General features: G+C 40.7%; 1 protein-coding gene across 1 annotated transcript in view; it reads left to right on the top strand.

Annotated features, from left to right (window-relative positions):
* CFAP46 (cilia and flagella associated protein 46) overlaps positions 1–13,453 on the top strand; it is a 169,050-nt gene that overhangs the window by 121,993 nt on the left and 33,604 nt on the right. Inside the window, exons 43-49 of the mRNA XM_054983246.1 lie at positions 64–252; positions 1,342–1,479; positions 4,553–4,732; positions 7,858–8,028; positions 8,747–8,844; positions 10,754–10,908; positions 12,947–13,116. Of these exons, the coding sequence (XP_054839221.1) occupies positions 64–252; positions 1,342–1,479; positions 4,553–4,732; positions 7,858–8,028; positions 8,747–8,844; positions 10,754–10,908; positions 12,947–13,116 (1,101 nt within the window). The remainder of the gene's footprint in view (positions 1–63; positions 253–1,341; positions 1,480–4,552; positions 4,733–7,857; positions 8,029–8,746; positions 8,845–10,753; positions 10,909–12,946; positions 13,117–13,453) is intronic.

The following is a 13,453-nucleotide window of genomic DNA, read 5'->3' as shown; positions in this document are numbered from 1 at the left end:
ATTGCAGGTGTCTAGCATATATTTAAGCAGTGATTTGATTTTGTGTTTTCTGGGTTATAACAGGCATGGCTAACCTTAGGACAAACTATTAGCCATAATACCCAGGCTCAACTAACAAGTCTACAGAGTCTCTATACAGGATGTCCTGATATCAAAGCCAAATACCTTCATCTCACTGGGAGATTTCTGCGTTTGCTTGCTGACCGAACACACCCCTTCTCTTCAGATATTTTCTGGTGTGAAAATACAGTGGTATGGGCATACTTTTACCAAATATAATTGAGCAGGATAAATGGTTTCAAGAAGCTGTTTGCTGCTTTGTATTGCTGGTTTTTGTCAATTGTTGCTTTATTGTGTTCTATTTTATTATTTTATGTGATTCTATTGCTTGGAATGAACGTTGGTTTGAATTGGTTTGTTTGGAATATGCTTTGCCTTGGGCATTTTGTAGTGAAAAGACGATATGAATACTTCAGAAAATACAAAAAGAAATTTTCTTTGTCTTGTTATGATTTTATGATTAGTATTAATCTTTAAACTGGCAGAGTATGGAATCCTGTAAACTGAAACAATCTTGAAATGAAGGCCAAATTAGATGCAGCAAGGACACCTATCTGATTCTTGGATCTGTTTTTGAAACTCTCCCTTATCCCCTGGCTTACCCCATTCTGCCTCATTGTTTCAAGCCCTTTCTTCCTATTCTATTACGTAGGTTGAGAATCAAGTGCTTCAAATATTGGAGTGCAGCTAGGATGGGAGAAGGAGGAATGTTACTTTAACTAGTTTGGCCTTTAAAGATAGTGCTTTCAAAGGCTTTATAAGTGACTGATATTTTGTCCTATATCCCTCTCCCATTTTCTTTGCCTTACATTCATTTTAACAGCATTTGTATTATTTGCACTGCTTCCTTGTCTTCTGTGGCTATTTACTCCTTGTTTCCTAGATCAGGAATAGACAGTGGATCTTTTGCAGGACAACAACAGAAAACAGAGAGTGTATGAATGGGGGAGGGAGGTGGGAGGGAACATACCAGCATGCCAACAAACTGTGTTCATGTCCTTCATGCACCTTGTGAAGTAAGTCATGAAGTTTGAATGTGGCCATAGAAAAATTCACTGTTAGTATGAGTGAGACCAAGGTTGCACCAGTGGTCCTGCTTCCTGGCATGGCCAGATAGCCTTGTGGATGCTCTCCTGTTGAACTGTCTGAAACTAGTAGGCCCTTCCCTCAACCATGCATTTTCAAATGCCACTCAAAAGCTTGGTGCTGCACAAATGTGCTCTACTGAGCAAAGAAAGGACTTACCTGAGTATTTTTGTTTGTTTTTTCTATAATACACAGGATGAAGCTAAAGTTAAATCTGTGAAATCTATCACAGTAGCAGAAGCAAAACCAGTTGACAGTAAAATAGCAGTTGGTACTTTTTCGCTTTCTAAAAAACAGCTTGATGAGGACAAAAGAAAAGCAATTGAATTAAAGGTACATGTGGATGCTAGCTTGGGAAGGGTTTTTTTTACAAAAAGGGATTTCTAAGATTAACAGCACAATCCTAAGGAGAGTTACTCCAGTCTAAGTCCATTGATTTCAATGGACTTAGACTGGAATAACTCTGTTTAGGATTACACTGTACGTCTTGCTAGACTGACAGCACAATCCTAAATAAAGTTACACCCTTCTATTAAAGTCAGTTGGCTTAGAATGGTGTAACACTTTCCTGGGAATAAACCCTATTGAATAGACCTGAGTACAATTATAAATATGCCTTTTAGGATTGGTTTCTAAAAGCAAGAAACTGATTGACACTCCAGTCGTAAATGAATTTCCTTGGAAATAATAGGGCTTGTTGCAGCAAGAGTACTTTATGCACAAAAGTGGAAAACTACAACATTGCCTACAGTGGAGGAATGGTTGACAAAAGTTTTGGAGTTTCATTAATGGCAAAACTTACTGTATTAATTAGAGAAAGGACATTAGTTAACTTCTTGTCTGAATGGAAACTGCTAATAGACTTTTTGCATGAAAGGGATAAGAAGGATTTGATGACATCTGGATTTATGGATTAAGAAACAGGAACAATAGAAAAAACGGGTTTTGTGACTAACTTAGAATAAGTGGGACTCTAGAAATGATATAGGCCCTTTTCACACTACATACCTGCTTCCAGAACATCGCGAAATGCAGCACAAAAAACGCGGAAGATAGCGTCTTCTTACGAGAGTGTTGCGCAATGTTGCGCAAAACTCTCGCGAGAAGACGCTCTCTTCCGCAGTTTTTGCGTCGTGTTTCGCGATGTTCTGGAAGCAGGTATGTAGTGTGAAAAGGGCCATATACTTGAGGCGGAGAAAATCAGAACTCAATTTGTAGTGTAATCTAGGTGGGGTTTTTTCTCTTTTTCTTTTCCTCCTAATTTTATAGATACATGTATGGTTAGTGTGTTTAGAAATGTGTGTTTTTTCTTGTTCTCTATGTTTGTTGTTTATTGTCTTGTGGTGTGTAGTTTACAGTTTAAATAAAGAAAAATTTTAGTCAAAAAAAAAAAGGAAGTAATAGGGCTTGTTCATATAGGCCTGTAACTCCCAAACTATTAAAGAGCTCTAGTGTGAACTTTTAGTATCCAGTGAGTGAGAAATTAATTAAATAAATAATGCTTCTGTGAGCCCAGAATACTAATTTACAGAGAAGGCTGCTTGCAGCATCTGTGCGTAGTTCATGTTCTTTGTCATATAAGATAGAATAATGCAAAAAAATGGCAAAATTAACTGGTCCTCAAAGGAGGCTGCCCACTGTGTCTTTGCAAGAATCACTGCTCTGGTCTTGCTCCTTTCCAGTCTGAAGGGTCAAAATTATAACACAGGCAGAAACGTAAGGAACGACCTGTTCTGGTAGCAGGGAATTCTTACACTGTTTACAAATAACCTTGTTGGGAACGTTGAAAAGAAAATGTACCTTCAGTTTCAATTCACAGAAATGATACCTCAGCTATCAGAACTTTAGGGAACTTTGACATAGGCAAATGGCTTCACAGTGATCTATCCTAACCCTCGGCTCCAGTGGGAACGTTTATTTTGTGAACTGTGCTCCACAGATACATTTGCACTGTGTTCTGGGACCAATGTGGCCACAACCATTAATTGCTGTTACAATGTAGATAGAGAAGCATTTAATACTTTAATTAGAAATATCAGGTTTTTTTTAGAGAATTCACTTTTATCACTGAGTTAACCCTGTCTTAGGTCGCTTCCACATGTTCCTTTTTTCCCCTGGGCTTTCTCTGTCCTGAAGCCGAGTCTTCCCAACCCGCTTTCATAACTCACCTTCCATACGCAGCGTCCTCATCCGTTTCTTGTGTGTGTTCGTAGCGGAAGGGGAAAAGGTCCCAAAACAGAAAGCGCGTTCTTTCTGCACCTCGTCACAAATTACGTTGGTGCAGTCCTGCCCAACTTCCCCCTTTTTTTTTAGCGCATGTGGGATTGCACTATATCGTTGTCCTGTCTTTCAGTTTCTGTAGAAACTGGGTGCGCATAGTTCTCTGCTCTCTACTGTTGATTTCCCAAAGTTTTAAATGCAAAAGTGTTTAATAAATATTCGAACAGTAGAGTTGCACAATTGCACAATTTCATATACTACTATATAAAAAGCAAACCATGTTCCCTAGCACTCACTCCTTATCCCCACGGAGGCGCAGAATGCAGGGATAAGAATCAAGTGAGGGCCAAAATGGTTTGCCCCTCCGCTGCCTCCCTGGGGTCTCCAGAAGCCTGAAAGAGCTCAGCACAGGCTGTGGGAAGGCTCAGTGCAGTGGCGAGTCCCTTCCAACGTCCCACAGCAGCAGGGTGGTGCTTCCCACTGCCTCTGTGGGGTCTTAGAAGGGCCAGGCACAATCCAAGAGATGGCTGACAGATCAGAGGAGGAAGGAGCCCTTGCTGTCTTCCCCATCCCCCTCTTGACTGATGCCGTGGGGAGAAACATGAGGGTGGAGGGAAGCGCTGCTAGGAGCTGTTATATTTTTCCAAAACAACAGGCTTTAATGCTAGTTTGAAATAAAATCAGAAATGGCATTCAGTTCGCAATGTTGTTCCTAAACTGATAGTCTGATTGCTGAGTGATCCAATGAGCACAAGGACCATCCTTAAAATTTTTAAAAAAAAAAGCAGGGGGAGGACTTTTATGATTGCACATATGAGCCAGACACTTGTGTGGGAAGGGTGATGGCAAGAGGAGGGGTTGGAGATTTGTGGAAGGGCACTTCAAAAATGCAAAAAAGCCTCCAGAAGCATTGATATGTTAGATAATCGCACAAAAAGGAGGCATCAAAATTGAAAACGGAACAAAACAAGTTTCACAAAAAAGCTCAAAACCTGGGATCATGACGACCTGCTCACGCATGGGAAACGATGACGTATGTAATGAGTGAGATAACTCGCCAAAGTTCCGTTAGCAGGCCGTCTCATTAAGGACACGTGGAAGCGACCTTAGATAATAATCTGTTGATGATATATTTATGGAGTTTTAAGGGTATCAGATACAAATGATTTTTATTTTTATTACATAGAAGAGACAGGCTTGGACCCAGAAATACCTTTGTCAGTCAACTGAAGTTTTGCTACAGTGCCTTAATGTTGCAATTAACAATAACATTGTTAACATTCTGGCTGCTGCTAGTCTGGAAATGTTGGAGTGTTTAGGACAATTTGACACACTTTCAGCAAGCCAGTTCTTGGCCCTTTATCAGGTAAGGAAATATATGTTTGGACAACCTGTACATTAAAATAATTAGTGACGGTGGACCAGACAGACCACTTGTCTGATCTAACCGAGCTCTTCTGATATTCTTATGTTGGGAGAATCCAGACCAAACTTGCCCAAAATGTAATACATAATTTGGCCCCTCTCCCTCCCCCCCCCCCGCCCATGCAGGGAAAGTGAGTTGAGTTAGGGGACCCTGGCCTGGACCCAACTTGCCAAAATCTTTCACATTTAGTTTGACCCAACGTCTCGTGTAGATGTAACACTAGCAACATCCTAAAAATGGTTAGGTGGTGCACCTGCATGCCATGAGCTCAGCTGCTATTCCTCTCCCCTAATCACACTGACACAAATCTCACTACATTCATAATTAGCATTAAGTATTACGCCTGCACAGCTGTCTTAGCTGTTTGAATCCTCCTTAGGCCCCTCCTTTCCTAGGCCCTTTGGCCTGGCCTGCCCCTCAGAGCAGTTCAGGCAAAGGTAGCCTGTTTCTGTTTACCTGGGTCCCACCCCCAGAGAGACTCCAGTTCTCCTCCCACACAGAGTAGATCTGTCAACCACTAGCAGTGGTTTCATCATAACAACGAGAAAGTCTCTTACAGTGCCGGTCTAAGCAGCCCATTGACATCAAGGGTATAACTGTGCTTAGGATAGCCCTGTTAGTTAGCAAATACAAATATCTTTCACTGGGCATAGAAGAATGTTTCAGAGAACAAGGCTGATAGCAAGATCATTCCCTGAAAGGAATAATAGTTGAGAACATCTGTTCTTCATATTTTATTTCCAGAGCCTTTTCAACTTATTGTGATTGTAATTAATAGTAGTATATGTCCTGAGGAGTTAGCCGTGTTAGTCTGTAGTAGCAAAATCAAAAAGAGTCCAGTAGCACCTTTAAGACTAACCAATTTTACTATAGCATAAGCTTTCGAGAATCAAGTTCTCTTCATCAGATGCCTGATCAAAACTGGGCAGATACAGAAGAGGAGGGGGAAAGAGACAGAAAAGGGAGGGGTCATAAATCACAAGAAGGCAGAATGCAATTAGCATAGAGGCAATCAAAACATTCCTTTGCTTGGAAATGTAAACATCTCCTTTTGGTGTGCAGTCAGTTTGTAGCAGTGAAGGTGTCCAATTCCTATGTAGTATAAGCCTTCGGTAACCACAGCTCTCCCTGCCAGTTGCATCTGACAAAGAGAACTGTGGTCCCCGAAAGCCCACACCAGGCGTCACTGGGCTCCCCCAGATCACGCCTCTGTAAAGAGAATCTGTTACCTCTGGTAATGTGATAACCATTCATAGTCTCTATTCAGTCCCCGCTTGACAGAGTCAAATTTGCATATGAATTCCAATTCAGCAGCCTCCCGTTGGATTTTGTTTTTGAAAGGTTTCTGTTGAACCACAGCGACCTTTAAGTCTTTGGTGGAATGTCCTGGTAGATTGAAGTGTTCTCCCACTGGTTTTTGGACGTTTCCATTTCTAATGTCAGATTTGTGTCCATTTATTCTTTTGCGTAGAGGTTGGCTGGTTTGTCCAATGTACAGAGCAGAAGGACATTGTTGGCACATGAGGGCATATATCAGATTGGAGGATGAGCAGCTGTAAGAGCCAGAGACAGTGTAGTTGATGCCATTGGGTCCTGTAATTGTATTCCCTGGGTAGATATAGGGGCAGAGCTGGCATCTGGGTCTGTTGCAGGGCCTGGTCCCTGTGCTGGTGACTCTGCTGGCCGATTCATGATTGTAAGTGAGAAGTCGTTTAAGATTGGGGGGCTGTCTGTAGGCAAGGAAAGGTCTTCCACCCAGGGCTTCTGAGAGAGAGGTATCATTTTCCAGGATGGGTTGTAGCTCACTGATGATACGTTGGATGGGTTTGAGCTGGGAGCTATAGGTGACAACCAGTGGTGTTCTGTTGTTAGTTCCTTTAGGTTTGTCTGCTCCAGGACAAACCTAAAGGAACTAACAACAGAACACCACTGGTTGTCACCTATAGCTCCCAGCTCAAACCCATCCAACGTATCATCAGTGAGCTACAACCCATCCTGGAAAATGATACCTCTCTCTCAGAAGCCCTGGGTGGAAGACCTTTCCTTGCCTACAGACAGCCCCCCAATCTTAAACGACTTCTCACTTACAATCATGAATCGGCCAGCAGAGTCACCAGCACAGGGACCAGGCCCTGCAACAGACCCAGATGCCAGCTCTGCCCCTATATCTACCCAGGGAATACAATTACAGGACCCAATGGCATCAACTACACTGTCTCTGGCTCTTACAGCTGCTCATCCTCCAATCTGATATATGCCCTCATGTGCCAACAATGTCCTTCTGCTCTGTACATTGGACAAACCAGCCAACCTCTACGCAAAAGAATAAATGGACACAAATCTGACATTAGAAATGGAAACGTCCAAAAACCAGTGGGAGAACACTTCAATCTACCAGGACATTCCACCAAAGACTTAAAGGTCGCTGTGGTTCAACAGAAACCTTTCAAAAACAAAATCCAACGGGAGGCTGCTGAATTGGAATTCATATGCAAATTTGACTCTGTCAAGCGGGGACTGAATAGAGACTATGAATGGTTATCACATTACCAGAGGTAACAGATTCTCTTTACAGAGGCGTGATCTGGGGGAGCCCAGTGACGCCTGGTGTGGGCTTTCGGGGACCACAGTTCTCTTTGTCAGATGCAACTGGCAGGGAGAGCTGTGGTTACCGAAGGCTTATACTACATAGGAATTGGACACCTTCACTGCTACAAACTGACTGCACACCAAAAGGAGATGTTTACATTTCCAAGCAAAGGAATGTTTTGATTGCCTCTATGCTAATTGCATTCTGCCTTCTTGTGATTTATGACCCCTCCCTTTTCTGTCTCTTTCCCCCTCCTCTTCTGTATCTGCCCAGTTTTGATCAGGCATCTGATGAAGAGAACTTGATTCTCGAAAGCTTATGCTATAGTAAAATTGGTTAGTCTTAAAGGTGCTACTGGACTCTTTTTGATTTTAGTAGTATATGTGTTACTTTGTTTCATCCTCACTGACAGGATTTTTGGTAACAGTCTGCTTTAAAACATTTGTCAAACTAGACTAATATTAAAATATTACAGAGCTGTTCGGCATCATTGATGATGAAAAATATCCTGCTGTCAGCTACCTGGAATACTAATAGTTCACAACTGTCAGCAATGTTGCATCTACAGCACCATCTAGAACAAAGAGGAGATACAACAAGCAGTCTCCTAAAAAATGTGGAGCAGAGGTTATCCACTATCTCAAAGGTAATTTGATCAGTTAAAACATTGTAATTGTCCATTCAGCTAGGGATGGAAAACTAAATTGGATCAGTACACTTGTTTTGGTGGTACATATGGCAATTTACAGTGCAGTCTCTGCAGAACTATTCCAGTCTAAACCTGCTGATTTTCATGGGTTTAGAGTATGCGATTACTCGGTTGATCTCTTCCCCCACAAGTTATATTTTTATATCTCTAATAAGCATTACCACTAAATCTCTCAAGTACTTACTACTGTGCAAATATTTCACTGATTAAATAAGCCACTAACAAATGAATTAAAACAATCACTTAACGAATTGGCGTGCATTACACTAGTGCTGCGGGCAAATAAGACATGTGCACATGTTCTAGGAGAAAATTGGCCACAACTTTAATGATTACAACCATTGGAGCATTGACCATCTCACCACAACAGACCTCAGAAATCTGTGAGCCACACTACCCTGTGGAGCACAGGAGCCTGTGAAGCCCTGCTCCATCCCCACAATGGCGGCTGCTGTGCTGCTGAAGGAAAAGCCCTCCTCCAGACATGCCCTCCCCCAGTCTCAATTAGGCCCACATGGTAAATCAGGGCGAGCCCCCTTCTACTTCCATACTGTATATAACTTTTAAATATAGCAAGTAGTAGATTCCACCATGAAAATACTGAAATTGCATTTCCTTTCTGAAAAGAAATCTGTTATTTTACTTGTTTCTATAGGCTTGGGGAAACCTCTGTGTTTCTATACAACACTTTAATATCATGAATGAATTGCCACCAAATTTTCACGTGATCATTCTCCAGCATTCAGAAGACAGGTATTGTTGTCCATTATGTTTCTTTATTTTGTAATGTCCGTTTGATAGGTCATTGGCCCAACCCCAGTGGTTGAACTTGCCGTGTTAAACCCTGTAATTAAGGGAGTGTATAGGGCAACCTAAAACTAGATAACCCTTTTCTATAGGTACAATTGTGTGCTACATTCTTGCTGATCAAAATGCTAGCTTTGATGGCTGGAGGAGGAAGGGGGAAGTTATATTCAGTCCTAAAACCGTGTCTAATCATTAGTGGTACTGTGAAGAGTAATCAGGCCACCCATCCATTGTGAGATGTGCAAGCAGCCCCCATTCAGAAGGGTCACGGTGTGCACAGTTTTAAGTCAGATGCAGCTGATTTTGTCACACTACTTTGTTTTAAGATCTCATTCACCTCAGAAATGCTCACGGACCACTTTTGCTACACAAGGAGAGAATTTGGTTAGCGCCTCCAACAGAATAAGTTGAATGCTAGAAAAGTACTTTAGTCATGGATTTAGCCAGCCATATGGAGATAAAATTCTAGAAATGTATTCTGCCACCCTTATGTGCCATGGCTCAGTCAGGACCTGCTTTCCAGTGTCCAGAACTTTAGGCAATAAATAAATTGTAAATATTGCTGCTGCAGTTGTGCTCCTTGTAGCTTCAATATTTTTTGCCCTTTTCCCATTAATTAATAATGCTGAACATAATAAGATGAGTTCTTTCTTAATTTTGAAAGATCTGGAAGAACCACTAATAATGTCTCACTACATCCTGTCTCTGTTTGTGTCTGATGCAGAGGTCCCTATAAAGCCTGCTCTTAGTAGAACATAGAGATTATCATGGATCCAAAGAAAGAAAGGTGTCCAAAATACTATGTCTAAATACTATGTAGAACCAAACCCATTCTTAACAGCTATCTGTCCTATTCCAGACAGTTCTGATCCTAAGACTTACTAGCTCCATCATCCTTTATCTCTGTGTCCAGCCATCTTATTTATATCCCTTTGCAGCCCGTTATCTTTCTTTTTTTATTACTATATTTTATTACTTTTTCAAAAAAGTTAAAAAAGACAGGAAAGGTAAGAGTAGGGGATAAGATAGAAAGAGAAATGAAAAAAGAGAGAAGAAAAAAAAGAGAAATTTCGCTATATAGTCTGCTTACAGTCTGCTTAATCCAATCATAAAACAAAGTCCAAGACCCGTCAAAGTCTCCTTCCATTTGTCCTTTCAATATTGAGGTCCGTTTGTCCATTTCCGCACCCCTGTGATCTTTCTGTCTTTCAGCACTTTAAGACAGTCACCCATAGTATTAACCAGGGACATGGCTATCTCCAGCCTTTCAGATCCTCTCCTGTTTCGAGTTTGCAACAAGCAATATTTACTTTCAGTTCATTTCTGCTCCGTGATGGAGGAATATGGCCGAAAGTGGTAGTATTTGAAAAACATTGCTAAGGAAAGTACTCTGTTTGTTTTTTAGATTTTCTCCCCATATTAACTTCTTATTTATTTAGTTACTTTTATCCTAAAGGCAGTATGTTACAATATTTTTGGTCTTTTACATTTATCAAAATATAAAGAAACAAGGCTAAGATTCAAAGTAGTAATCAGTTAGCATTAACTTCCTAGTTCTTCAGTTCCCTCTCCCAGTTCCAGTCCTTTCTATTGCCACTATTTTAGCATCTTTGCCTTTATCCCAAGGAATCACCAATGTACACCAATCCCTACCAAAAAAACCCAGAAAGCCGGAAAAAAGAGGACGAAGATTCTCAAGAATGTGGCATAGAAAACCTTCCCAGATAGTGATTTGGGCTGCTTAAATAATTTCCCATGAAATGCTTAACTAGGGATTAGAAACCGTTAGGGAATTATTGAGAGGGGGGGTGTTACTCTAAAGACATATTGGCAGGATTTTTTCCCCCTTCCACAGATCTCTCTTGTATGGTGCAATTCTTGAGAAAGTAAAATTAACCAGTGCAAAAGATTTGAGAGAACAGAAGGAAAAGGGAGGGCAGCAGAAAGACAAGAGTGGGCAGCAGAAGGAAAAGGGTGGGCAACAAAAAGGAAAACCTGCTCAACCTACACGTAAGTTTTTCTAAGCAGTACAAATATGACTATGTTGGTTTTTGTAGAGCAGCACCAAATATTTGCACAAAACATTTTGGCACAAAGGTACTGCTTTGGGTGGTGATCAGAATGGCTCCCTAAGCCCCTGCTCACTTTTTTAATATTCTGTTTCAGTATCATTTTTAACTGCGTTTTCTAGCAAGGAACAGTGTTTCCATGTAGTCCAGGAACATGATACTACTTGTACACTGGATCCTTGTTCATCTTGGCTACTAAAACATATCAGGACCACATAAATGAACTTTAATGTCTATCCTCGGTCACTATCTGAAGGTACCTTCCCTTGGCCACTCAAAGAGGCAGTTATCTGTTCACTACTTAAAAACAACATCCATAGTCAAAGATGATGTGGCTAATTATTACCCAGTTTCTAATCTGCCTTTTCTAGACAAAGTGACTGAAATAGCAATAGCAGACCAACTCCAGGTCTTCTTGGATGACTCTTTTGTTCTGGACCTTTTTCGATCTGGTTTTAGGCTGAGCTGTGGGATGGAGATGGCTCTGGTGGCTTTAGTTAATGACCTCTGTCTGAATCCTCTTCCTCGTTCTATCTACAGCCTTCTTACAGTAGATTATGTTATCTTGTTGAGGTGTTTGAAGGCTGAAGTAGGTATCAGAGGGTGTGCTTTGGATTGATTTAAATCATTCATCATTGCTGTTGAAGACCAGCTATTTTCAGTGGGGAGAAATCATTAGTAGCTTTGGAATTAGATGCCATCAATATCCAGTTGACACTCAGCTCTATATCTCGCTATCCAAATCCCCTGGTGTTACAGTAATGGTCTTGTGTCACTGCCTGGCTGCTGTGGCCAAATGGCTGAATGCAAACAGACTGAAACTGAACCCCAACAATACAGAAGTGATGTTGGTTGGGAAGATGGAGATCTTGAAGGACATTGTGCTCCCCACTTTTGATGGGATTCAGTAGACCCTTGCAAATTTGTTTAAGAGCCTTGTGATTATAGTGGATCCAGCACTATTACTAGAGAAGGAAGTTAATGCAGCTGCAAAAAATGCCTTCTTTCAACTCAGTCTAGCCCAGAACATGGCCCCCTACCTTGACACAGCTGATCTGGCCACCCGGACCCTCACCATGGTATTGAGATTAGACTAATTAATATACTCTACCTAGGTCTCCTCTTGAAGTCAACACAGAGAACACGGTCCAGAGTGCCAGAACTTGGATATTATGAGGAGCTAGGTAGAGCAGGCATATTACTCCCATTCTGCAGTCACTCCATTGGCTACCCATCAATTATCAGGCTCAGTTCAAGGTATTGGCTATCACATACAATGCCCTTCATAGCCTTGGACCCTCCTGTCCATGAGATCATCTCTCTTCCTATGATCCTCCATGGCATCTTCACTCATCTGAACAGAGCCTTCCATGGGAGCCACTCTGCAAATGGGCAAAATCAACAAGTGTACATACATCTACATTCTCTGTAGTGGCCTGCACCTTATGGAATGGCCAAGCTGATAATATTATGAAGGGTCCCACTGTCCTGGCTTTCCGCAAACTATGCAAAACTGAATTATTTAGGAGGGCCTTTTAGTGTAGGTAGGAGGGTTGTCCTGTTACAGAATGGTTCAGAAAGTTGCTTTGGTAAAGGAATATGGACTATAGTCGGTTCTACTGTCTGTCGCTGTAAGTATAGTCCTAGGTAATTCCTGCATCATTTAATATGTCGTGTTTAAATTGCTTAATTATACTTTGTTTTGTATTGTTTAGTTTTATATCAGATTTCTGTTTGCTTATGCTTTGTACTGTTTTAATTTTAGTTCTGTATCAGATTTTTCCTTGTTTTCTGCTATCGAATATCCTGTTGCATTGTTATTGAATTTCCCAGCTATAGATCATACTGACTTACAATCATTTGTTCTCTTTTGTAACTAGATTCTTTTTACCCTCATTCATTACAGAGGTTTGAAGAAATGAAGACAATATAATGTATTTAAATGTATTTAGTAGGCTGGTGTTTTTAATTATGATTAGTACAGGCTAAAGTTGCACAGTCCCCTGTGAATTCTGAGGCATTCTGCAATTTGTTGGAGAAGGTAAAGTTTTTCAAAGAGGAGAAGATGAAAAATCTTCTAAAGAAAATATCACTAACAAATCTCCAGGAAGACAAAAAAGGACAAACATCAGACATCAAATTAGATATGGTAAGATAACCTGTTAGAAAAACTACAGTTTTGGTGTTTTTATGAGTGGTATAATGAGGTTGTAAACTGGTAGTGGTATAATGAGCTGGTAAACCATAGTCCAGAATAGTTTCATTAAGATAACAAGAACACTTCCTAGGGAATATTTTATAACTATCATCATTGTCATTATTATGTTACTATTTCCTTTAGATAACTTGATGTAAAATAAGGCATTCATTAAAATCATGGAACACAATACTTAAATCAAATGTGATAGCTCATTTTATACTTGGGTTTTTTCAAATATGTTACTAATTTGTCATGGCTTTTTCTCTTGAATTTACTATGTCATTCT

The sequence above is a fragment of the Eublepharis macularius genome, chromosome 6 (assembly GCF_028583425.1).
Source record: "Eublepharis macularius isolate TG4126 chromosome 6, MPM_Emac_v1.0, whole genome shotgun sequence".
In the NCBI taxonomy this organism is placed as follows: Eukaryota; Metazoa; Chordata; class Lepidosauria; order Squamata; family Eublepharidae; genus Eublepharis; species Eublepharis macularius.
Note: the sequence above shows the minus strand (reverse complement) of the source record. Positions and strands in the feature narration are given on the sequence as shown.